General features: G+C 45.7%; 2 protein-coding genes across 2 annotated transcripts; one reads left to right on the top strand and one right to left on the bottom strand.

Annotated features, from left to right (window-relative positions):
- Positions 1–416: 416 nt before the first annotated feature.
- Positions 417–9,816, top strand: LOC143554719 (pentatricopeptide repeat-containing protein At1g59720, chloroplastic/mitochondrial; the record flags this gene model as incomplete). The annotated part of the gene is made up of 2 exons (XM_077044417.1): positions 417–1,667; positions 9,694–9,816. Coding segments are annotated over 2 exons (1,297 nt in total), but the record flags the coding sequence as incomplete, so codon positions are not given.
- A 78-nt stretch (positions 9,817–9,894) lies between these two features.
- On the bottom strand, positions 9,895–23,471 carry LOC143554730 (uncharacterized). The gene is made up of 3 exons (XM_077044430.1): positions 22,778–23,471; positions 10,453–11,046; positions 9,895–10,355 (listed from the first exon to the last, which is right to left on the bottom strand). Exons 1-3 carry the CDS (start codon positions 23,354–23,356, stop codon positions 10,044–10,046), a joined length of 1,485 nt encoding a protein of 494 aa, XP_076900545.1. The 5' UTR covers positions 23,357–23,471; the 3' UTR covers positions 9,895–10,043.
- Positions 23,472–24,946: the final 1,475 nt, after the last annotated feature.

Genomic DNA, 24,946 nt, shown 5'->3' with positions numbered 1-24,946 from the left:
GAAAGAATCGGATCAATAATTATGCCCTGACGCTACCTCGTGGCACATTCGAAATTTTTCCAGTATTGCCAAAGGGGTATGTTCACGAGTCGGAGAAAAAACTGGAATGGGTCGAACCACTGAATCGGATCAGAAATTCGGTCTTGTTGACTTCCATACATTATTTTATGACTCTACGAAAGAATCGGATTAATAATTATTCCCTGACGTCACCTCGTGGCACGTTCGAATTTTTCCAGTATTGCTAAAGGGGTATGTTCACGAGCCGGAGAAAAAACTGGTACGGGTCGAACCACTAAATCGGATCAGAAATTCGGTCTTCGTGACTTCCATACATTATTTAATGACCTTACGAAATAATAGGATCAATAATTATGCCTCGACGCCACCTCGTGGCACGTTCGAAATTTTTCCAGTATTGCCAAAGGGGTATGTTCACGAAATTCGGTTTTGGACCTCCACTACGCTCTCCGCTTCTTCCACGCCCACATCCATAACCCTAACTCCTTTGCCTGGAACACCATCATCAGAGCCTGTGCGAGAAGCACACACCACAAGCAACTAGCTATTCAACTCTACCAGAACATGATGTTGGTATCCTCATCCACTGATGCTCCCGATTACCATTCTTTCCCCTTCGTCTTAAAGGCCTGCGCCTACTTCTTCGCCTTCTCCGAGGGCAAACAGCTCCACGTCCATCTTCTTAAACTTGGCTTCGCCTCCGACGTCTATATAAACAACAGTTTGATACATTTCTACGCCTCCTGTGGGAGCTTAGAGCATGCACGCCAGGTGTTTGATGAAATGCCTCAAAGAAGTGTCGTCTCCTGGAACGTCATGATCAACGCCCTCGTTCACTTAGACGAGTTTGACGATGCCTTGATGTGCTTCCATGAGATGCAGCAAAGGATTTTCAAAGCGGACGTCTTACGCGCGTGTGCCGGTTTGGGGGCTTTGTCACTTGGAATGTGGGCTCACGCGTACGTATTGAGGAATAAAATGGCTGATGATGATGTTTTGGTTAATATTTATCTGTTGGAAATGTACTGTAAATGTGGATCGTTAGATGATGCCAGGTTCGTATTTGAAAGAATGGTGAGACGTGATGTGACGTCATGGAACGCGATGATTCATGGATTCGCAATGCATGGGCAGGCTGTGGCGGCTTTGAAGTACCTGAGACGAATGGTTGATGAAGCAAAGGTGACTCCCAATTCCATTACGTTCAGTGGGGTTTTAAGTGCTTGTAGGCACAGTGGTATGGTGAACGAGGGTCGGAACTATTTTAAAGTGATGACTACACGTTATGGGATTGAGCCAGTGTTGGAGCATTATGGTTGCCTGGTTGACCTCCTGGCTCGAGCAGGGCTTATTGGCGAGGCGCTAGATGCTGTGTCCAGCATGCCCATGAAACCCGATGTTGTCATCTGGAGGAGCATTCTTGATGCCTGCTCTAAAAGAAGCATAAGCATGGGAGTCGAAGAGGCTATGGCCAAAAGTATCATGGAGTCGGAAGAAGGTAGTGGTGCGTACATGCTTTTTTTGAGAGTTTATGCAGTGGCTCGCAAGTGGGATGAGGTGGGTGCGGTGAGAAAGCTAATGGTGGATAAGGGTGTAGCCAAGGAGCCTGGTTGCAACACCATTGAAATAGATGGTGTGACTCATGAGTTCTTTGCAGGTGAAGAAACACTAACCGGATCCCGGGCAGGTTACTGGTAACCTGGGGGTTGGAGAGATGTTTCCCACGAGGGGTTAGACCCTTGGAAGATGGTTCTTCTGATAACCTGCAAAACAGACACCGTGAGCTCGTCACTGAGAAGGGGGGGGGTTCCTCCTTGTGACCACCCTCCGGCGTGAGAATCAGACTAGATTGCTCTTTAAATATAAAAGTATATTAAGAGATTGCTAGAGCAGATATCAGGTATATATGATGATAATATGATGATGTAATAATGTGTTTAGATGATCATACCATTTGGGGTATTTATAGCCGAAGGTAGGTTTCCAAGGGGTTTAGCCGGCCCAACACGCTACCAACTGTAACCTACGCACGTGCCCTGCCTGTGAGTGGTGGATAGGTAGCGGCTGACACAGAGCAGGCGTGTCGTGCACTCTTCCTCTTCTGCCAACTACAGGCTAGGCACGTGGTATGGCAGGAGTTGGTGGGTAGGCGGCGGCTATTGGTCACAGTGCTGTGGCGTGCTGTCTGCCATGCTGCTGTCAGTGAGCTGTCGCATCTCTGATCAGATCTTTTGCCCATACCTCGTCAGGTACAGTAAAAGATCCTTCAGTATACGGACTGGCTTATTTGGGCGGGAGTATTCCCCCTCCCGCCTCTGTGCGGGATTGCTCCCGGCTTGGCTCATTCCTTCAGGTGACACTGAACGATTGAGAGCTAAGTGCCTTGTGCGTGTAGCCATGCTGCGCGGGTGGCCTTCCCTCATGGCTTGTATCCGAGGCTACGGGAACAGGCGGAGTCCTTCACCATGGGAGGCACTTCCTGCGGGACCAGCTTGCATACTGCGCGTAAGGACGTCACTTCTCTGAGCATGGTTGGTCCTGCGGATCCAGTTGGTCTCTGCGCAGACGTCCCTGTTTAAGGTGAGTCTTGCGAGTCCAACTGGGCTATGCTGGGACCTACCTCTTCAAGTCCCCCCAGTCCAATGTTCTTCTCATGAGTGTTTAATGAAGTGAGGTGAACTTTTGGACTTGAGCAAAGGGTTTTGAAAAGGGTTTTGTAAGGTTTTCCATGGGGATTCTTTCCGCGGAAGTCCTTGTCACTTGCAGAAATGCCCGAGTTTCCTGCTTGGTCTTTGGGTATGATGCGGGTAGGTCTGTAACCTCCTCGCAAGTCAGGAGCATTGAGTCCCAGTTGTATGTATTTTCCATGAGGTTTTGGTAGTTTTGAACATAGTGATCAATTATGTTAAGACCACCAATTCCATCCTGGAGCTTCAAACAACGTAGTTCTCGATGTTCCCGCTATGCGGGGATGCTATTTCCGTTTCCGCAAGCATTGCCCAGAAGATCCTTCTTGGTTTCAATTCCCAGCGGAGCGCTAGGTATGTGAAGGGTTTTGCCTTAACACTGTACCTGCGCTCGTCTTACGGTTACTTTACTCTCAAGGTATTCCTGGCGTCAATTCCCTGCGGGTGCTAGGTATGTGAAGGGTTTTGCCTTTACACTGTACCCGCACCTGTCTTATAGTTACTTGGTTGCCGAGGTACTTGGCTTCAATTCCCTGCGGGTGCTATGTATGTGAAGGGTTTTGCGTTAACACTGTACCCGCATCCGTCTTATGGTTACTTGTTCGCCAAGGTAAGGGGGTATTTTCCCACTTTTTAAATTTTGAATTTTGAAATTCGAAAGGTTGGTGAAAAGATAAGTCCAAACCTTTGAAACGTCGTGCGACGGTTTCTTCTGACTGTGTCAGGACGTGCAGGGAGTTATGGTGACGTGACAGAACATGGTCATTCCAGTCGCTTTTTCAGGCGCGTGGGAGCGATTTTTCGGGCGCGTGGCCGCGAAATTACTGGCACACGTCCTTTCAACAGCTGTTGCCAGCTTGCTTTTTGCTACGTGTCATAGTTTCATTGCACATTTGATTTCTCTTTCCTCCGCATTAAATTCACCGCATTAATTGCGATTACTATATAAAGGGGGAGAGGGTTATTTGCAATTCACACTTTCCACTTTCATCTCTTCTTCTCAAGTAATTTCCGGCGAATTTTTCTGTTCAGTAAAGCTTTACCCTGAAATCTCTTTTCGTCTTTCTTCCACCATGTCTTCTCATGATGCCGATGACCAGAAGACTGCTGGCGAATGCCAGTGCTCTCTTCCTGTCGATCTGTACCAGTATATCATCAGGAAGTTCATGCTCGAGTCTCTCGAGCCTGAGTTTCCTGAACCCCACCATACTGTGTACGATGCCCCTAGTGGCAAGATCGGGGTTTATGCTGCATTCTTTGTCTACGGGAACCTTAGGTTTCCGTTGACAAAGTTTGTGTACCGTGTCCTAGAGAGGCACGGTGTGCACCTGACAGAGGTGCACCCCATGGCCATTGCCAAGGTCCGGCACTTTGAGTGGGTGTGCCGGATACTGGGCCTTGAGCCCCTCGTTGATCGCCTGATGACCTTCTATACATGGAGGTGCATCCAAGGGTGGTACACTCTTACAACCCGTATCAAGGGTTTAAAGATTTGTACCACCGAGCGGAGTCTTCGCTCATGGAGAAGAGAGTTCTTCTTCATATCCGCTCGCGCATATCCCCATCGCCATGAAGTTCAAGAATGGCCAGGCGCTTCCGAACCTTCCCGCCCTCAACTACGAGGAGGCGGAATGGTTCTCGAAGATTTCCCGGGTCCAGTCCCCGGTTTTCCGTTTTCCGGAGTCGGCGATGGTGATGTTGGGGATGAGCCGGGTGTGGAAGGCGGCGAATGCGGATAAGGTTCCGATCGTCCTTGAATATGGTTCGAACTCTGTCCCTTATGGTACGTCTTGTTTCATTTTGCTGGCTTCGATTTTTACTAACTTTCTTGTTGATTTCAGAGGGGAACGATCTTCAGTCGCTCCTGAACCCGCGGGAGGAAGATGGTCCCGCGCGGATGGGTACTCGTGCTCTGGATGAGAACGAGTTGCCCATCTTAGAGCAGACCGCGGGTCGGTTCGTGGAGGTTTACCCGCCAGGCCAAGAGATCCTGAGCCACCGACGGCCAGGTAAGCCTATCTTCTACCCTGAACCTCTCAATGCTGTGCCTGCTGCTGGAGTTCATGACATTTCTTCTTCTGAGGAATCCGCAGAAGGTCCTCCACTGGTGCGGAAGAAAAAGGCTGCCGTCGGGAAGGGCAAGGAGAAGGTGGCCTCTACGACCGACCCGGTAGTCCTATCTGACTCGGAGTCAGATAATGCAGAGGTTGCGGGGAAGCCCGGTGGTGAGGAGACCACCGCTCCGGAGGCTGCAGGTGTTACCTCCGGGGAGGCAGCGACGACGACGGTTACCGGTGTCAAGAGGCTGGCTCCATCGGGTTCGCCCCCGCTCGTCCGTGCGTTCAAGCTCAAGAAACCCCGTGAGTATCCCCATAATTCTTGTCTAAATTTGTTGTTTCAAATAAATTTTTCTAACACTTTTGCTTGTGCAGGTGTGGATGTTGACGCATTCCAGGGTGGAGTTGGAGCAAGTGTTCCCCCGCCAATGACGGTAGGCTCGGTCAGCCTTCCCGAGGCGTCGACCCAGGCGTCTACGCCTGCTTCCGCTGGTTCCAGCCTTCCTGAGGCTGTTCCAGCTGAGAAGGTGTCTCCGCCGGCCGTGAGTGCAATTTTTACAGCATCTTTCACGGAGCCGGCGGTTACTGTTGCTGAGGAGGTGGCGCCAAACATGGCTACCACAGCGGCTGCCACTATACCTGCGCCACCGGCACCGACGGCCGGACCATCAGGTATGCGCCAGGCTTCCCGCCGATCTATGCCACCTTCCCGTCTGCCTGACCTGTTGGATGGATTTCCTTTAGGTTCAGGTGATGGGTTTGGCGGCTATCGGCCTGTTATTGACCCTACAGGTACGTAGGGTTCTTTTTTCCCTTATATATTTTTATCATCTTTTCCTAACTGCCTTTGTTTCTTTTGCAGTGTCGGATTCCAATGAAGTGTATGTTCCAAGATGGAACATACGCCGAGGAACAACCCTTCGTACCCCTGTGGAGTGCGTGGACTGGGCTCGCCACGCTGCTCCTCATGGTGCGTTGGGGGAAGCCATGGCTAGCTACCAAGAGGGTAGGCTAACCAATGAGCTTCGGGTTCTCCAGGCCCGGACGCAGCCCCGCGTCGAGCTGCTTTGTCGTGAAAACGACAAGTTAAAAGCAGCTCGCGCCAAAGATGTATCTGAAGCGCGGGCTCTTCGGGAGGAGAACCAGCAGTTGGCCGCTGCCGCAGCCGAGAAGGAGAAGGCATTCAAGGCCCTCGAGGTTGAAGTCCAGGCGCGACTCGAGGCCCGCTCCAAGGCTGCCCAAGCTGTGAATGAACAGCTTCGGCTGGCCAAGGAGACTGCGCGAAACTCAACTGAGAGGGCTGCCAAGGCTGAAGCTGTTGCTGAGCCACTTCGCGAAGAGAATGAGCAGCTTAAATGCAAATTAAAGGCTCTTCAGCATGCTCATGACGCCTTGGCAATGGAAGACGCCAAGAAGCTGCAAGAGATTCTTGACCAGAGGGGGGTGCTTGACCAAACCGAGCGGAAGCTTAAGGGCGTCGAAGAGGCTGCCGCAAAGGAAGTATTACTTGCCAATCTGAACCAAAGCGAAGCCGAACGCGCCCGTGACGAAGTGCAAGCTACCCTCCAATGGCTACTTCGAGAAGCGTTGCCTCAGGTATCCTCTTTTTTTTTTTCTCTCTTTTCTACTTGTAATTAGAAAATGTTCTAACTTGTATTCTTTTGTAGGTTGCGCGTCGGGTCCTTTCAGAGACCTCTTATGACGATGCGATGAGCGCAGCCCTCAACGCTTCTCATGAGGATGGGGAGAAGACTGGCTTCCTGCTTGGTCTAGGGTTTGCTGAGAGAGGCTTTCCGCCCTCCAACTTCCCTTTATTCAATGTTAATACTGAAGCTGCTTATGACCAAGCTGTGAACCAGTACGCTGCCTTCCCGCATCCAGTGGTGGAGAAGGTGAATGAGGCTGCTGCTGCTGATGATGGGCTAAACATCCTTAAGGCTTTCCTTGGGCAGCCACGCTCAGACGGTGCTGGTCCAAGCGGAGGTGGCCCTGAAGCCTGATCCTGAAGATCTCTTCCCACCGCTAGGATAGACTTAGCTTTGTATAGATTTCTTTTAGGCGGGTAGTTACCCGGCCACTGTTGTAATACATCATTGAAATATTAATCTTTTTGCGTATAAGACTGTTATTTCCTTCTTTGGGTTCCTTGCTTTATAAACTTATGACTTGCATGTTTAAATTAGCAATTTTCCAAGTGTTCAGAATAAGAACCTTTGAACGTGGTTGATAGTGGGTTAAAGTTTCGCTTCCTCCTTCGTGATTGTGCGGGTAGAACCGTCACTTGCACTTGGTAGGATGGCTAAACTTTAATTTTTATCTAACCTGCGTGCTGGTTTTTCTTATTTTTTTTTTAGGATAAGTTAACCTTTGAACGTGGTTGATAATAGGTGTGAAGTTTTGCTTCCTCTTTCGTGATTGTGCGGGTAGAACCGTCACTTGCACTTAGTAGGATGGCAGAACTTTACCCTTATCTGACCTGCGTGTAGGTTTTTCTCATCTTTTTAGGATAAGTTAACCTTTGAACGTGGTTGATAATAGGTGTGAAGTTTTGCTTCCTCTTTCGTGATTGTGCGGGTAGAACCGTCACTTGCACTTAGTAGGATGGCAGAACTTTACCCTTATCTGACCTGCGTGTAGGTTTTTCTCATCTTTTTAGGATAAGTTAACCTTTGAACGTGGTTGATAATAGGTGTGAAGTTTTGCTTCCTCTTTCGTGATTGTGCGGGTAGAACCGTCACTTGCACTTAGTAGGATGGCAGAACTTTACCCTTATCTGACTTGCGTGTAGGTTTTCCTCATCTAAGAATTTTGTTTTGAACCGTTCGACGCGCGGTTGTTGGTGCAGTTCCTTCGAATGATTCATGCGGGATAGACCGGCACTTTCATTTAATGGGATGAACTCCTTCAACTGACCTGCGTGAAGGTTTGCCACGTTATTGGGTTCGTGCGGGTAAGACCGCCTTCCCACGCAACGACTTCACGTAATATGAATGTCGTCCAGTGTTGGATAGTTTTAACTGTTCGACGCGCGGTTGTTGACAGGTTATTATTCAGTTTCCTTAATGATTCATGCGGATAGACCGGCACTTTCATTTTTGGGTGCTGAATTTTTTCCCCTTCAACTGACCTGCGTGAAGGTTTGTTACGTTATTGGGTTCGTGCGGGTAGGACCGCCTTCCCATGCAATGACTTCACGTAATTATGCGGTGAAAACCGGCATATTAGTGTCCAGAAAAGTATAAATGTAAAATCATCAGCTTCGATGTTCTAGAGAGAATCATTTCCATTAGAAGTGGCTCTTGGCCTTTTCTTTACAAATTGGAATTGATTTACATGCAAACTGTGTAAATGAGCTCCCTTCCATGTTGGGATGGGAGCGCCATCGAGCCGACACGCACCTGTTTCGGGATCTCGTTCTTTACGCAGCATGTAGTCTATTGAAGCTGATTTTTTATTCGTGTTTACCCCAGCCGTGGTTCCACACGCACCTGCCTGCCTGCTTAGCTTTTATTTCGCCACGAGGTGCGCGAGCGTCCCATCTCTGACGAATGTTTCGACCATGTCTTTTACGTCTATGCATTCTTCAGTGTTGTGGCCTTTTGTTCTGTGATAATCACAGTACTTGCTCCGATCAGCATCGTGACGATGTCGGATTTCTGGAGGCTTTGGCCATGGGAGCTCTTCAGTAGCAAATATGTCAGTGACGCTTTTGGTAAGTGGCGTCCATCTGGGGTTCCGGTGCGGCTTTACATTATCCCTTTCACCCAATCGATGTTGTAAGCCGGATGAGGTGTCAAAGTTTACCCTTGACTGCCAAATGCCTTGCTTCCGTTTTTTGTTCAACCGGGCGGTGAGGACGTTGTCCTCTCTCGTCCTCTGGGTGTAAAGGTTTGTGTTCTGCGGAAGGTCTCTACCCAGTTGCTTCTCCGTTTCCGCATAGCGTTTGGCTGCTGTCATGATGCCATCCCATGTGGATGGCATTCCATCTTTACCCGTTAGGGTGCGGATAAGCTCTGGGTCTTGCGCGCCCTGGATGAAGGCTGCGCGAACAAGATCCTCGCTGATATTGCCCAAACTTAACTTCTTTGAGTTGAAGCGAGTGATGAAGTTTGGCAGAGATTCATCTTCTTCCCGTGTGCATTTGAGGATTGTCCATTGCTCCTCGGTATACTTTCGCTGCTGGCTGAAGTGTTGGCTAAACTTCTGCTGGAAGTCTGCCCAGTCGTAAATGTGGTTAACCGGTAAACGATCAAACCAAGCCCTAGCAGCCCCCACCAGCGTCATTTGGAACATGTAACACCACGTGGGTTCCGTCCAATTGCTAACGGTTGCCCCCGCTATGAACCTGTTCAAATGATCGTCTGGATCAGATAGGCCGTCATATGTGCCTATGTTAGGCATTTGTTTAGCACTTTTCGGGGCAATTGCTTCAGCAATGTCCCTTGCAAATTTGGACGTTCCTGCATTCGTAACGTTTGGTCTGAACGTTTTAGAGAAGTCTCGTGGACTTCCATCTATGCTTTTTGGTTTGAAGGCTTGTCCAAAATGCCTTTTCGGTTGGGTTTCCGTTTCTTTACGCTTCCCTTTTGCCTTATGACGAGGGTTCGCGTCGGAGTCGGATTCCTCCGAGTCATCCTCCCAGTATTCGAATTCGTCGGCCTGTTGCACGGAACGCAAGCGTTTGTTCAACTCAGCCTGGAATTCCTTTTGTCGTGCCTCCGCCCATGCCTTGACTTCGTCGAGAGTCTGGCGGGGGAGTCTTCGTTTTTCAAACTGGGTATCGGTGGATCCCAGTAGGCGGTCATTTACTGCACTTGCCCCTGCTTTAGTAAGTGGGGTAGTGTTCGTAAAATTTACTTCACTTGCTCCGGCTTCGGTAGCCGGAGTAGTGTTTGTAAAAACTGTGTTGCCGGTATTCCCCCCAATAGCTGGGGTTGTGGTGACGTCTCTCTTTCGCAAATATTAAATACTTAAAACTATGCAATTTATACATGTTGCCATGGAAGTATACAAAGTACAATGTTGTTGTTACAAATGAGAATGTATCTAAACAATGAACATATTATAAGATCAGAAAATTTGGTTTGTGTGTTTCTTGGTATGCTTTGTTTAGTACTTAAACAATCTAGTATCATATATTTTGATAAACTTAAGCACAAAGACATGTATCATACATACATATTATATGACAATAGTATTTTATAAATAAATCACAAAATTGCTCCACTCCTTAAGATATGTACAAGATTAACTAAATCATAGTTGAGAAATGAATCATTCATTCATCTTGTTGAGAAGAGGAGGAGTTGTTAACAACGACAACTTTCATCGTAACGTTGTTGGGAGGAAGCTGCAATCGAAGAGGGTAAAGGTTCCCATTCAACGGACTACGCGTGTATACCGTTATGTTCTTTAGTCCCGTGTCTTCTTCCAGCTTGTGTGTCAACTCCGTCACGTCGTTTCCCTTGAAGTTGATGCAAAACCCTTGTGCATTTTCGTCCATTTCCCCAAAATCATCCGAAACCACATGGTAATATATTGCCCGACCTTCCTCCACTTTTGCTGTTGCCGGAGATGAACTATTACTAGACTGCAAACACAAAAAAGTCCATTTATCAGTACATGAAACTGAAACAAAACCCGACAGTTTAGTTTGGTTTTATGTTCCTTTGTAAAAAAACACATACCTCCTCCTCTTGGCGAGACCAATTGGTTGTGGGCGAAGCAGAATCATCTGTAGACGTAAACGAATCCGAATGATGAACCAACTGAGGTGGTGGCCTGGGCGCAGGCGAGTGGACGACAATATCGACGACATCGACATCCCAGAGGATCCATTCCTGCGTGGCGGTCCGATGCGGGATGTCATGTGTAACAGAGTTCCTCCAAGGCGGCAGGCCACCATTGGCACGCAAGTACTGGCCGTAGCGTGTCTTGAGCTTGACCTGATTCCCTTCCCGGACGGGCTCCCACTCGACGGAGGAGTCGAGACGAGTGGGCATGGTCTGGAGAACCTTGCGGCCAGTCATTCCAAGGAGGAAAGGGTGGTTGGAAGCTGTTAAGTATTTGTTGTAGCATGATTTAAGACGGATGATGGTTTGTGAGGAAAGGGTGTCGGTGAACTCGACGGTCCAGCGGTTGTTCTTGGAGGCGCCGTTGCGGTCTTGGGAGACGGACTCCTGGTCTTCATCGGCGTAGAGGTACTTGTTGTGGTGGTTCTTTAGACGGACGGCTTTTGCGTTGTGGAACAAGTTCATCACCGATGCTATTGTTTGTTGCCTCTGCAAGCAAGCAAAACTGAGATGAGATGTTTTGGATAATTAATATTATTCGGTCACTGTCTATGGATATAGATATATTATTATGGTTGGCGTTGGCGTGGGAGTATATATATATATATAGCTGCCTAGCATGACCCATGAAGCATCTTCACCGTGTTTTTTTGGTTTAGTTTGATTTCATTTGACAGTCAGCGCCAGCCAGGATGGATACACGTTAGGCTGAGGGGTGTGGGCCGCTAACCGGGGCGCTAGAGCCCTCCGCTCGCGCCCCGGGGCGCTAACCCCACACCACCGGGGCGCGAGCAGGGGCGCGAGCGCAGAAATCCAGGCAGGCGTGAGGCTGGTCGCGGGAGAAGAGAGAGAAAATGGACGTTGGGAAGGTAAAAAGAGCCGTTGGGAAGGGATTAAATTAAAAAAGAAAATATTTTTTCCCTAAATAATACCCCATTTCATCTATAAAATACCTCATTTCACCCATATCAATCACCACAACTTCAAAATAAAACCCAAAATCAACCCATCTTCCCAACTTTTTTTTTAAAAAAAATGTCGTCGTACTCGATGATCTTGTATTAGATTAGTGTTATTATTAAGTATTATTGTTTGTTTAATTTTTAGTATGTTTTTTTTTGTAATTTGAATTTTAAAAAAAATGTGTGTTTTTTTAATAATTTATAGGTTTTTTTAATAATACGTTGTTTGAATATATTTATAAAAAAATAAAAAAAAAATTCGCTGGAGCCCCTGCTGGAGCCCCTCCACACCAGGGCCAGGGGCTCCAACACACCCCTTATCCAGTTTCTTTCTCTGCCACACGTCATAATATTATTGGCTGGAGCCCCCACTGGAGCCCCCATTAGAGCCCCCCACACCCCTTAGCCTTATAAAGCTACTACTATCTTCACCTTTTCGATTAAAATAGTAATAATAATAATTATTATTATTATTATTATTATCTCTTACTGTGCAACAATTGATAATTGAACAAAACCCAAGGTTAAGTGAATATTATTATTAACGAACCAACTTTCAATGTCGTATTACTTGATATTAATAGTTTTTCTTACATTATTTATTTATTTAAATTGCCTATTAAGTCAATTGTGCATCTCTAGTTTCATCTTGTACTTTATAACTTAATTTCCATCTTTTACACCTTAATAGAACCAATTCAACTAGAACAAACTAAAAAACTTAAAAGAAAAATACATTGGACAGTATCTTAACTTAGCCAAAACCGACCAATAATTGATAGTTAACTAACTTATGGTTAACCGCTTAATCTTATGTTTATGGTTAAGCCCACGAACCAACTTTCAGTGTGGTATTACTCGAAATTAATAGCTTTACGTCAATTACTAAAAGAATTCGATTGTTTTTTCTCTCTCGTAGTTAATTAATTTTTTAATGTATAATTTAACAAGACCATGGAAATGTTTTCTACTTTTCTTGAGGGCGTATTCTTTTAATTTATACCATCTATAATAACGAAATCATTTATTTATGTATGAGAGTGTAAAACGTCTTATTCAATATTTCAATTACTAGTTTGGGATGAAAACCAAATAACTGGAAATTCGAATTTGTTGGATTATATGTATTATTATTATTATTATTATTATTATTATTATTATTATAAAAGGGTAATTAAAAAGTTGTACTCCCAACCCAAGTGAACAAGTATTTGGAAAGAGTCAATTCTCATGGGACACGTTACGTGTGCCGATCGACATACGGTCTTCCTGTTATTCATATAATGTTTGAAAATTATAGCTTCTACAACTTATATATATATATATATTAAAATTCACACGCTTCTCTCTCTAATCAATTATTATAATTTTATAATCTTAATCCTTAAGAAAATTGCCACCTTTTGTTTCTTTTAATTGGAATTAGTGTTTTTGTTGAATTGAAATTGATGGATGGTTAACTTCACGTCTTAGGTTCAAAACCTAATATAAGGGAGTCTTTTCACGATGATAGGTTCCTTCTTTGATGATTAACTTGAAATTAATTACCTATAAAATATATTTTACCTTTAACGGTTGAGATACCAAACCACCCCTAAATAACAACAATTCATAATTTCATTAATAATAATCCTTATTCGTACATATGTATATATAAATGTTATCTGGTGATATACAAATGTGTTTTTCTATTTTAAATCTGCCATGACCTCTAATTAAGTAATAATTAACAGGAAGTGAAATATTCCGTAGCCCTTAAAAGGTAAATCACTAAATTGTATATCTTGTTGGTTATTGTCACACCCCAACCTAGAGTTGTTAAAGTTATAACCTTTATCAATCAGAAATTACTAATTATGTATTATACTTATTATTATTTTTATTATTCACATCCATCCTATCTTATCTTATCCTAGTGGCCACCAGTAAGTGCACTCTCACAAGTCACAACCATAATCAACTGAAGAAACACCAGTCGAACCCCGGGCAGATTACTGGTAACCTGGGGGTTAGATCGATGTTTCCCACGAGGGGTTAGGCCCTGAGAAGATGGTTCTTCTGATAACCTGCAAAACAGACACCGTGAGCTCGTCACTGAGAAGGGGGGGGGGGTTCCTCCTTGTGACCACCCTCCGGCGTGAGAATCAGACTAGATTGCTCTTTAAATATAAAAGTATATTAAGAGATTGCTAGAGCAGATATCAGGTATATTATGATAATACGAGATGATGTAAGATGATCATACCATTGGGGTATTTATAGCCGAAGGTAGGTTTCCAAGGGGTTTAGCCGGTCCAACACGCTACCACCTGTAACCTATGCACGTGCCCTGCCTGTGAGTGGTGGATAGGTAGCGGCTGACACAGAGCAGGCGTGTCGTGCACTCTTCCTCTTCTGCCAACTACAGGCTAGGCACGTGGTATGGCAGGAGTTGGTGGGTAGGCGGCGGCTATTGGTCACAGTGCTGTGGCGTGCTGTCTGCCATGCTGCTGTCAGTGAGCTGTCGCATTCTTGGTCAGATCTTTTGTCTGTACCTCGTCAGGTATCACACAAAAGATCCTCCATCATACGGACTGGCTCATTTAGGCGGGAGTTTTCCCCCTCCCGCCTTTGCTCATTCTTTCAGGTGACACTGATGGGAGAGTTAAGTGCCTTGTGCGTGTAGCCATGCTGCGCGGGTGGCCGGTCCCTAATGGCTTGTATCCGAGGCTGCGGGGACAGGCGGAGTCCTTCACCATTGGGAGGCATTTCCTGCGGGACCAGCTTGCATACTGCGCGTAAGGACGTCATGTCTCCGAGCATGGTTGGTCCTGCGGATCCAGTTGGTCTTTGCGCAGACGTCCCTTGTTTAAGGTGAGTCTTGCGGGTCCAACTGGGCTCTGCTGGGACCTACCTCTTCAAGTCCCCCCAGTCCAATGTTCGTCTCATGCATGTTTAATAAAGTGAGGTGAACTTTTGGACTTAAGCAGAGGGTTTTGAAAAGGGTTTTTGTAAGGTTTTCCATGGGGATTCTTCCCGCGGAAGTCCTTGTCACTTGCAGAAATGCCCGAGTTTCCTGCTTGGTCTTTGGGTATGATGCGGGTAGGTCTATAACCTCCTCGCAAGTCGGGAGCGTTGAGTCCTACTTGTTTAGATTCTCCATGAGGTTTTGGTGGTTTTGAACATAGTGATCAATTATGTTAAAACCACTAATTCCATCCTGAAGCTTCAGACAACGTAGTTCTCGATGTTCCCGCTATGCGGGGATGTTATTTCCGCTTCCGCAAGCATTGCCCAGAAGATCCTTCTTGGTTTCAATTCTCAGCGGGTGCTAGGTATGTGAAGGGTTTTGCCTTTACACTGTACCCGCATCCGTCTTACGGTTACTTTACTTCCAAGGTATTCCTGGCGTCAATTCCCTGCGGGTGCTAGGTATGTGAAGGGTTTTGCCATTACACTGTACCCGCACCCGTCTTATAGTTACTTGGTTGCCGAGGAATACTTGGCTTCAATTCCCTGCGGGTGCTAGGTATGTGAAGGGTTTTGCCTTTACACTCTACCCGCATCCGTCTTACGGTTACTTTTTCGCCAAGGTGTTACTTGGCTTCAATTCCCTGCGGGTGTTAGGTATGTGAAGGGTTTTGTCCTTACACTGTACCCGCACCCGGCTTATGGTTACTTGTTTGCCAAGGGGTAAGGGGTATTTTCCCGCTACTTTTTAAATTTTTGATTATTCAAATTTTGAATTTTGAAATTTGAAGAGTTGGTGAATGGATAAGAGCAATCCAATACCTCAAACGTCGTGCGACGGTTTCTTCTGACTGTCAGGACGTGCCAGAAGTTATGGCGACATGACTATGTGGTCATTCCAGTCGTTTTTTCAGGCGCGTGGGCACGGGATTTCGGGCGCGTGGCCGCGAAGTTACTGGCACACGTCCTTTCAACAGCTGTTGCCAGCTTGCTTTTTGCCACGTGTCATAGTTTCATTGCACCTTCGATTTCTCTCTCCTCCGCATTAAATTCACCGCATTAATTACGATTACTATATAAAGGGGGAGAGGGTTATTTGCAATTCACACTTTTCACTTTCATCTCTTCTCAAGTAATTTCCGGCGAATTTTTCTGTTCAGTAAAGCATTACCCTGAAATCTCTTTTCATCTTTCTTCCACCATGTCTTCTCATGATGCTGATGACCAGAAGACTGCTGGCGAATGCCAGTGCTCTCTTCCTGTCGATCTGTACCAGTATATCGTCAGGAAGTTCATGCTCGAGTCTCTCGAGCCTGAGTTTCCTGAACCCCACCATACTGTGTACGATGCCCCTAGTGGCAAGATCGGGGTTTATGCTGCATTCTTCGTCTACGGAAACCTTAGGTTTCCGTTGACAAAGTTTGTGTACCGTGTCCTGGAGAGGCACGGTGTGCACCTGACAGAGGTGCATCCTATGGCCATTGCCAAGGTCCGGCACTTTGAGTGGGTGTGCCGGATTCTGGACATCGAGCCCCATGTGGACCGCCTGATGACCTTCTACACTTGGAGGTGCATCCAGGGGTGGTACAGTCTTACAACCCGGATTAAGGGTTTAAAGATTTGTACCACCGAGCGGAGTCTTCGCTCGTGGAGAAGAGAGTTCTTCTTCATATCCGCTCGAGCCATCCCCATTGCCATGAAGTTCAAGAATGGCCAGACGCTTCCGAACCTTCCCGCCATCAACTACGAGGAGGCGGAATGGTTCGCGAAGATATCCCGGGTCCAGTCCCCGGTTTTCCGTTTTCCGGAGTCGGCGATGGTGATGCTGGGGATGAGCCGAGTGTGGAAGGCGGCGAATGCGGATAAGGTTCCGATCGTCCTCGAATATGGTTCGAACTCTGTCCCTTATGGTATGTCTTGTTTATTTTTGTTGACTTCGATTTTTTCTAACTTTCTTGTTGATTTCAGAGGGTAACGATCTTCAATCGCTCCTGAATCCGCGGGAGGAAGATGGTCCCGCACGGATGGGTACTCGTGCCCTGGACGAGAACGAGTTGCCCATCCTAGAGCAAACTGCGAGTCGGTTCGTGGAGGTTTACCCGCCGGGTCAAGAGATCCTGAGCCATCGACGGCCAGGTAAGCCTATCTTCTACCCTGAACCCCTCAATGCTGTGCCTGTTGCTGGAGTTGTTGACATTTCTTCTTCTGAGGAATCCGCAGAAGGTCCTCCGTTGGTGCGGAAGAAAAAGGCTGCCGCCGGGAAGGGCAAGGAGAAGGTGTCCACTGTCGGCCCGGTAGTCCTATCTGACTCCGAGTCAGATAGTGTAGAGGTGGCGGGGAAGCCCGGTGGTGAGGAAACCACCGCTCCGGAGGCTGTAGCTGTTACCTCCGGGGAGGCAGCGACAACGACGGCTACCGGTGTCAAGAGGATGGCTCCATCGGGTTCGCCCCCGCTCGTCCGTGCGTTCAAGCTCAAGAAACCCCGTAAGTACCCCCATAATTCTTGTCTAGATTTGTTGTTTCAAATAAATTTTCTAACACTTTTGCTTGTGCAGGTGTGGATGTTGACGCATTCCAGGGTGGAGTTGGAGCAAGTATTCCCCCGCCAATGACGGTAGGCTCGGTCAGCCTTCCCGAGGCGTCGACCCAGGCGTCTACGCCTGCTTCCGCTGGTTCCAGCCTTCCTGAGGCTGTTCCAGCTGAGAAGGTGTCTCCGCCGGCCGTGAGTGCAATTTTTACAGCATCTTTCACGGAGCCGGCGGTTACCGTTGCTGAGGAGGCGGTGCCAACAATGGCTTCCACAGCGGCTGCCACTATACCTGCGCCACCGGCACCGACGGCCGGACCATCAGGTACGCGCCGGGCTTTCCGCCGATCTATGCCACCTTCCCGTCTGCCTGACCTGTTGGATGGATTTCCTTTAGGTTCAGGTGATGGGTTTGGCGGCTATCGGCCTGTTATTGACCCTACAGGTACGTAGGGTTCTTTTTCCCTTATATATTTTTATCATCTTTTCCTAACTGCCTTTGTTTCTTTTGCAGTGTCGGATTCCAATGAAGTGTATGTTCCAAGATGGAACATACGCCGAGGAACAACCCTTCGCACCCCTGTGGAGTGCGTGGACTGGGCTCGCCACGCTGCTCCTCATGGTGCGTTGGGGGAAGCCATGGCTAGCTACCAAGAGGGTAGGCTAACCAATGAGCTTCGGGTTCTCCAGGCCCGGACGCAGCCCCGCGTCGAGCTGCTTTGTCGTGAGAACGACAAGTTGAAAGCAGCTCGCGCCAAAGATGTATCTGAAGCGCGGGCTCTTCGGGAGGAGAACCGGCAGTTGGCCGCTGCCGCAGCCGAGAAGGAGAAGGCATTCAAGGCCCTCGAGGTTGAAGTCCAGGCGCGACTCGAGGCCCGCTCCAAGGCTGCCCAAGCTGTGAATGAACAGCTTCGGCTGGCTAAGGAGACTGCGCGAAACTCAACTGAGAGGGCTGCCAAGGCTGAAGCTGTTGCTGAGCCGCTTCGCGAAGAGAATGAGCAGCTTAAATGCAAATTAAAGGCTCTTCAGCATGCTCATGACGCCTTGGCAATGGAAGATGCCAAGAAGCTGCAGGAGATCCTTGACCAGAGGGGGGTGCTTGACCGCACTGAAAGGAAACTCAAAAGCGTCGAAGAGGCTGCCGCCAAGGAAGTTCAACTTGCCAACCTTGATAAAAGCGGAGCCGAACGTGCTTACAAAGAAAGTCAAGCTACCCTCCAATGGTTGCTTCGAGAAGCGTTGCCTCAGGTATCTTTATCTTTTTCTTTACGCTTTCCGCTCGTAATTAGAAAATGTTCTAACTTGTATTCTTTTGTAGGTTGTGCGTCGGGTCCTCTCAGAGACCTCTTATGACGATGCGATGAGCGCAGCCCTCAACGCTTCTCATGAGGATGGGCAGAAGACTGGCTTCCTGCTTGGTCTAGGGTTCGCTGAGAGAGGCTTTCCGCCCTCCAACTTCCCTTTATTCAATGTTAATACTGAAGCTGCTTATGACCAAGCTGTGAACCAGTACGCTGCCTTCCCGCATCCAGTGGTGGAGAAGGTGAATGAAGCTGCTGCTGCTGATGATGGGCTAAACATCCTTAAGGCTTTCCTTGGGCAGCCGCGCTCTGACGGTGCTGGTCCAAGCGGAGGTGGCCCTGAAGCCTGATCCTGAAGATCCCTTCCCACTGCTAGGATAGACTTAGCTTTGTATAGATTTCTTTTAGGCGGGTAGTTACCCGGCCACTGTTGTAATATATCATTGAAATATACGATTGTTATTCCTTTCATTGGATTCTTTGCTTTATAAACTTATGACTTGCATACTTAGTTTAAAATAGCAATTTTCCAAGTGTTTAGAGTAAGTTAACCTGTGAACGTGGTTGATGGGTTAAAGTTTTGCTTCCTCTTTCTTGATTGTGCGGGTATAACCGTCACTCGCACCTAGTAGGATGGCTGAACTTACCTTCATCTGACCGCGTGTAGGTTTTTCTTATCCTTTAAGTGTTCATAAGTTAACCTTTGAACGTGGTTGATAATAGGTAAGTTTTGCTTCCCCTTTCGTGATTGTGCGGGTAGAACCGTCACTTGCACTTAGTAGGATGGCAAAACTTTACCCTTATCTGACCTGCGTGTAGGTTTACCACGTTATTGGGTTCGTGCGGGTAGGACCGCCTTCCCACGCAACGACTTCACGTAATGTGAATGCCGCCAAACGTGTTGCATAGTTTAACCGTTCGACGCGCGGTTGTTGATAGGTTATTATTCAGTTTAATGTTTCATGCGGATAAACCGGCACTTTCATATAATGGGATAACTGAACTTTTTCCCTTCAACTGACCTGCGTGAAGGTTTGCCACGTTATTGGGTTCGTGCGGGTAGGACCGCCTTCCCACGCAACGACTTCACGTAATGTGAATGCCGCCAAACGTGTTGCATAGTTTAACCGTTCGACGCGCGGTTGTTGATAGGTTATTATTCAGTTTCCTTTAATGATTCATGCGGATAGATCGGCACTTTCATTTTTGGGTGCTGAACTTTTTCCCCCTTCAACTGACCTGCGTGAAGGTTTGTCACGTTATTGGGTTCGTGCGGGTAGAACCGCCTTCCCATGCAATGACTTCACGTAATTATGCGGTGAAAACCGGCATATTAGTGTTCAGAAAAGTGTAAATGTAAAATCATCAGCTTCAATGTTCTTAAAGAGAATCATTTCCATTAGAAGTGGCTCTTTGGCCTTTTCTTTACAGATTGGAATTGATTACATGCAAACTGTGTAATTGAACTCCCTTCCATGTTGGGACAGGAGTGCCATCGAGCCGACACGCACCTGTTTCGGGATCTCGTTCTTTACGCAGCATGTAGTCTCCATATTCAAGCTGATTTTTTATTCGTGTTCCCCAGCCGTGGTTCCACACGCACCTGCCTGCCTGCTTAGCTTTTATTTCGCCACGAGGTGCGCGAGCGTCCCATCTCTGACGAATGTTTCGACCATGTCTTTTACGTCTATGCATTCTTCAGTGTTGTGGCCTTTTGTTCTGTGATAGTCACAGTACTTGCTCCGATCAGCATCGTGACGATGTCGGATTACTGGAGGCTTTGGCCATGGGAGCTCTTCAGTAGCAAATATGTCAGTGACGCTTTTGGTAAGTGGCGTCCATCTGGAGTTCCGGTGCGGCTTTACATTATCCCTTTCACCCAATCGGTGCTGTAAGCCGGATGAGGTATCAAAGTTTACCCTTGACTGCCAAATGCCTTGCTTCCGTTTTTTGTTCAATCGGGCGGTGAGGATGTTGTCCTCTCTCGTCCTCTGGGTGTACAGGTTTGTGCTCTGCGGAAGGTCTCTACCCAGTTGCTTCTCCGTTTCCGCATAGCGTTTAGCTGCTGTCATGATGCCATCCCATGTGGATGGCATTCCATCTTTACCCGTTAGGGTGCGGATAAGCTCTGGGTCCTGCGCGCCCTGGATGAAGGCTGCGCGAACAAGATCCTCGCTGATATTGCCCAAACTTAACTTCTTTGAGTTGAAGCGAGTGATGAAGTTTGGTAGAGATTCATCTTCTTCCCGTATGCATTTGAGGATTGTCCATTGCTCCTCGGTATACTTTCGCTGCTGGCTGAAGTGTTGGCTAAACTTCTGCTGGAAGTCTGCCCAGTCGTAAATGTGGTTAACCGGTAAAGGATCAAACCAAACCCTAGCAGCCCCCACCAGCGTCATTTGAAACATGTAACACCACGTGGGTTCCGTCCAGTTGCTGACGGTTGCCCCTGCTATGAACCTGTTCAAATGGTCGTCTGGGTTGGACATACCATCATAAGTGCCTATGTTGGGCATTTGTTTGGCACTTTTTGGGGCAATTGCTTCCGCAATGTCCCTTGCAAATTTGGACGTTCCCGCATTTGCAACGTTCGGTCTGTACGTTTTGGAGAAGTCTCGTGGACTTCCACCTGTGCTTTTTGGTTTGAAGGCTTGTCCAAAATGCCTTCTCGGTTGGGAATCCGTTTCCTTACGCTTCCCTTTTGCCCTATGGCGAGGGTTCGCGTCGGAGTCGGATTCCTCCGAGTCATTGTCCAAGTATTCTTCGAATTCGTCGGCCTGTTGGACGGAACGCAAGCGTTCGTCCAACTCAGCTTGGAATTCCTTTTGTCGTGCCTCCGCCCATGCCTTAACTTCCTCGAGAGTTTGGCGGGGGAGTCTTGTTCGTTTTTTAAACTGGGTATCGGTGAATCCCAGTGGGCGATTATTTACTGCACTTGCCCCAGCTTGGGTAACTGGGGTAGTGTTCGTAAAATTTACTTCACTTGCCCCGGCTTGGGTAACCGGGGTAGTGTTTGTAAAAACTGTGTTGCCGGTATTCCCTCCAGTAGCTGGGGTTGTGGTTACCGGAGTCTCTTTAACCATCTTTCTAGAAGTTTGAAAAAACTGGAGAAAAATGAAGTTCTAGCTTTATGCACGGATGGCGCCAATGAAGAAACACCAGTCGAACCCCGGGCAGATTACTGGTAACCTGGGGGTTAGATCGATGTTTCCCACGAGGGGTTAGGCCCTGAGAAGATGGTTCTTCTGATAACCTGCAAAACAGACACCGTGAGCTCGTCACTGAGAAGGGGGGGGGGTTCCTCCTTGTGACCACCCTCCGGCGTGAGAATCAGACTAGATTGCTCTTTAAATATAAAAGTATATTAAGAGATTGCTAGAGCAGATATCAGGTATATTATGATAATACGAGATGATGTAAGATGATCATACCATTGGGGTATTTATAGCCGAAGGTAGGTTTCCAAGGGGTTTAGCCGGTCCAACACGCTACCACCTGTAACCTATGCACGTGCCCTGCCTGTGAGTGGTGGATAGGTAGCGGCTGACACAGAGCAGGCGTGTCGTGCACTCTTAATTCATACACATAGTTGGTTTCAAATTAAAAACTTACACTAGCTCATATACATATTGGCTTCAAATTACATTTTTTATGGCCATTAATTAAAAACCTTTTTATTCATCCATAAATCCGTTGATCCACCGTTAAATACAATTCTTGTTGCAGGATCATGGCATATTGTTTAAAACTAATGAGTGATATATTAAATATTACCATTATTTACATGTAATTTTCTTAGACTACTAATCAAAGTAAATTGCTAGTTAAATTGTTAAATTAAATGGCCATCACCCAAAGGTACACATGAATAAATTTCAAGCTAATCATAGTTGTTATTATTTGTAAGTGGATAACTTGAAAATAACTATTATTCAAAGTAGGGATGGTAATGGGTCGGGTATTGGTAATCTCACCTCGGTTTCAAGTTCATTTCTTTTTTAAACAACATATATGTTTCTTTTATTTAAAAATTGTTACAAATTAAAACATGATACATTACATGTATATACACATTATTATAAATAAATAATATCATTTTAACTTTATGTAATATCAATAAATATATATTTCATAAGAATAATTAAATTTTCATGAAACTACTAAACTGAAACATTAATACATAAGAGTTAAGGAAAAACAAAACTAAAAAGTAAACAAGTAAATCAGGTATATGATTTAGGAATATGGTTTAGATAAATGGTTATGTGGTTTCGGGCAACTGGATCAGATATCACATAATCCTATACCCGTGAAAATTTTTAACTTAATCTCATACCCGACTCGATACCCGTCAGGTTCCGAGTATACCTATTCCATACATTTCGGGTTTCAGGTATACCCGTCGGGTCCCTAATCCTCCTACCTTAATTAACAATGATCCTGAATGAAACAGAAAAGAAAACAAAGGTGGAAGCAAGTACCTTCTTCATTGGTAACAAAGGAGCCCGTGGAGAAAACCGAATCGAACCGAATTCCAGACCCAAAATCTCATCAGAAACCGAAGAAAAACTCGAAACCATTGACAAATAATCACTAAACTCTTGATCCTCGGATACATCCATAGGCTCAACATCAAACAAAATACAAGTATCCGTATTACTACAACTACTATCATGTGTCACCATGTAATTCCTCCACGGCACCATAGCTCCTCCGCCCGCCCTCAAATACGTCCCACTCGACGTCTTAAGCTTCACCTGGAACCCGTCCCTCACTGGCTGCCACTCGGTTGCTAGACCGCCAGCTTTAATATTATCCAAAACAACTTTCTTTCCCGTTATAGAAGCGGGCGTGTTAGAGGCTGTTAAGTAGTTACCGTGACAACTTTTGAGACGGATAACATGACTGTTTGAGTCAACGTGCTCGATCAACCACCGTGCACGGCGTGTACCCGCGGCACTTAGGCTTTGTCGGACGCTGACACGGTCGTCATCGGCCACCAGGTACTTGTCTAGGTGAGTCTTGAGCCTCACTGCCTCAGATTTTTCAAACAACTCCATTTGATCACATCACAAGAAAGATGGACAGTTTATATGCAAATGAATTAGTCATCACTCTCTTTCTTTGACATTTGGTAATAATATTAAAACTATATTTAATATGCTTTACATTTCAAAGATGTCACATACATACCATAATATATAGTTGAAAGAGACCAAATTAACCTCATCGATAACCGATGAATCAAAACCGATGGGTCCGTTTAATAAATTTCTTAAAATCAACGATAGTGGGCTAGTTATTATTAACAAGGTTTCCATAAGAACCTGTTATATGTGTTTTTTTAAATATTATAGATTATATGCTAACTTATTTTTTAATGCTAACTTATTCTATAGTCAAAACTTTTCGAGCCGAAACTCTTTATGCCCAAATATGCCAGTTATATTATTTTGAACTATTTTTAGCTAGACTGATCGGTTGTTGGGGTTTCCGCCTACAAGGGTTTTCTAGTTGGACCTAAAGCGTTCAATTACTGGAGACGGTTGAAATCCGTCATAAACGGACTCAAAAAAGGCGTTAAAAATATATGTATGTGTATTTAGAATTCTATTTAATATTTATTTGCATTTGAAAGATACGACATACCATAATAGCTACTGCTTTTAAAATAATACCATGAGAAAATGAGAATGGTATAAAATAATAACATGAGGAAAAGAAACGATTTGTCATGATGAAGAAGTAAAAGTAAAATAAAAATTATGGACCAAAAGATACGACAATTAAGTTAGCCCAACTTTGAAGTTTGAAGTTACGAAAGACTACACTTACCAAGTTACAAATACACGAAAGATAGTCACTGTTATTAACATTTTGGTCGTTATTTCGTTTTTCTTTTTCAAACTTATATTTCTAAAGGTATTTTGGTTATTAGTAGAAGAAAATGTAAAAGACTATTAGGAGGAGTATGTTTTATTAATTAATAAAATGAGAACATTCGCTTAATTTTTACTAAGATGAATTTGATCTAACCCCGTTACCTTTTTCAAAAAGAAAGAAGAGAAGAGAAAGGTAGTAATAAGAAACAGGTAAAATTTTGCGTTTCGGGTATTTTAATGAAAGAGTGGAAAAAAAATAGAAAGAAGAATTTTTATTAATCTTCCCTTTTAACTTTCCTCAGGAGATGGATTTGAAGAGAATGGGAAAAATTTTTGTTTTAACCCGTTTAAACTTTGATTTTTACATTTAGAATCATATTGGTTTATGCGAAGTGTTCAATTTGATCTTATAACAATTGTACACATATAAACATCTAAATTACCCAACTTTCAAATTAATTATAGTGTAATGTCAACAAATTCATTGAATATGGTTATAAACGAGCTGAGCCGAGCCAAGCTAAGTTGGGATTGGGCTCAAGCTCAAACTCAAACGAGCCAACAAGCCAAGCCAACATTGACTCGGGCTTGACTCTTTACAAAGAAACTTCTTGCGAGCCGAGCTTTTATCAACAACCCAAGATTTATACCCCTTGGCCTATTGTTTTACTTGTAAAATCATATCCTAATATCATATTAATCAAAAATTTTAAACTAGAATAATTAACAAAACAAAGTGTTTTCTAAACAAACTTGCTTCATCCTAAA

This window comes from Bidens hawaiensis, unplaced genomic scaffold (assembly GCF_021521415.1).
Source record: "Bidens hawaiensis isolate Kalapana, Puna unplaced genomic scaffold, B.hawaiensis_p1.1 tig00017819_1, whole genome shotgun sequence".
Lineage (NCBI taxonomy): Eukaryota > Viridiplantae > Streptophyta > Magnoliopsida > Asterales > Asteraceae > Bidens > Bidens hawaiensis.
This window is presented reverse-complemented; position numbering and strand designations above follow the sequence as displayed.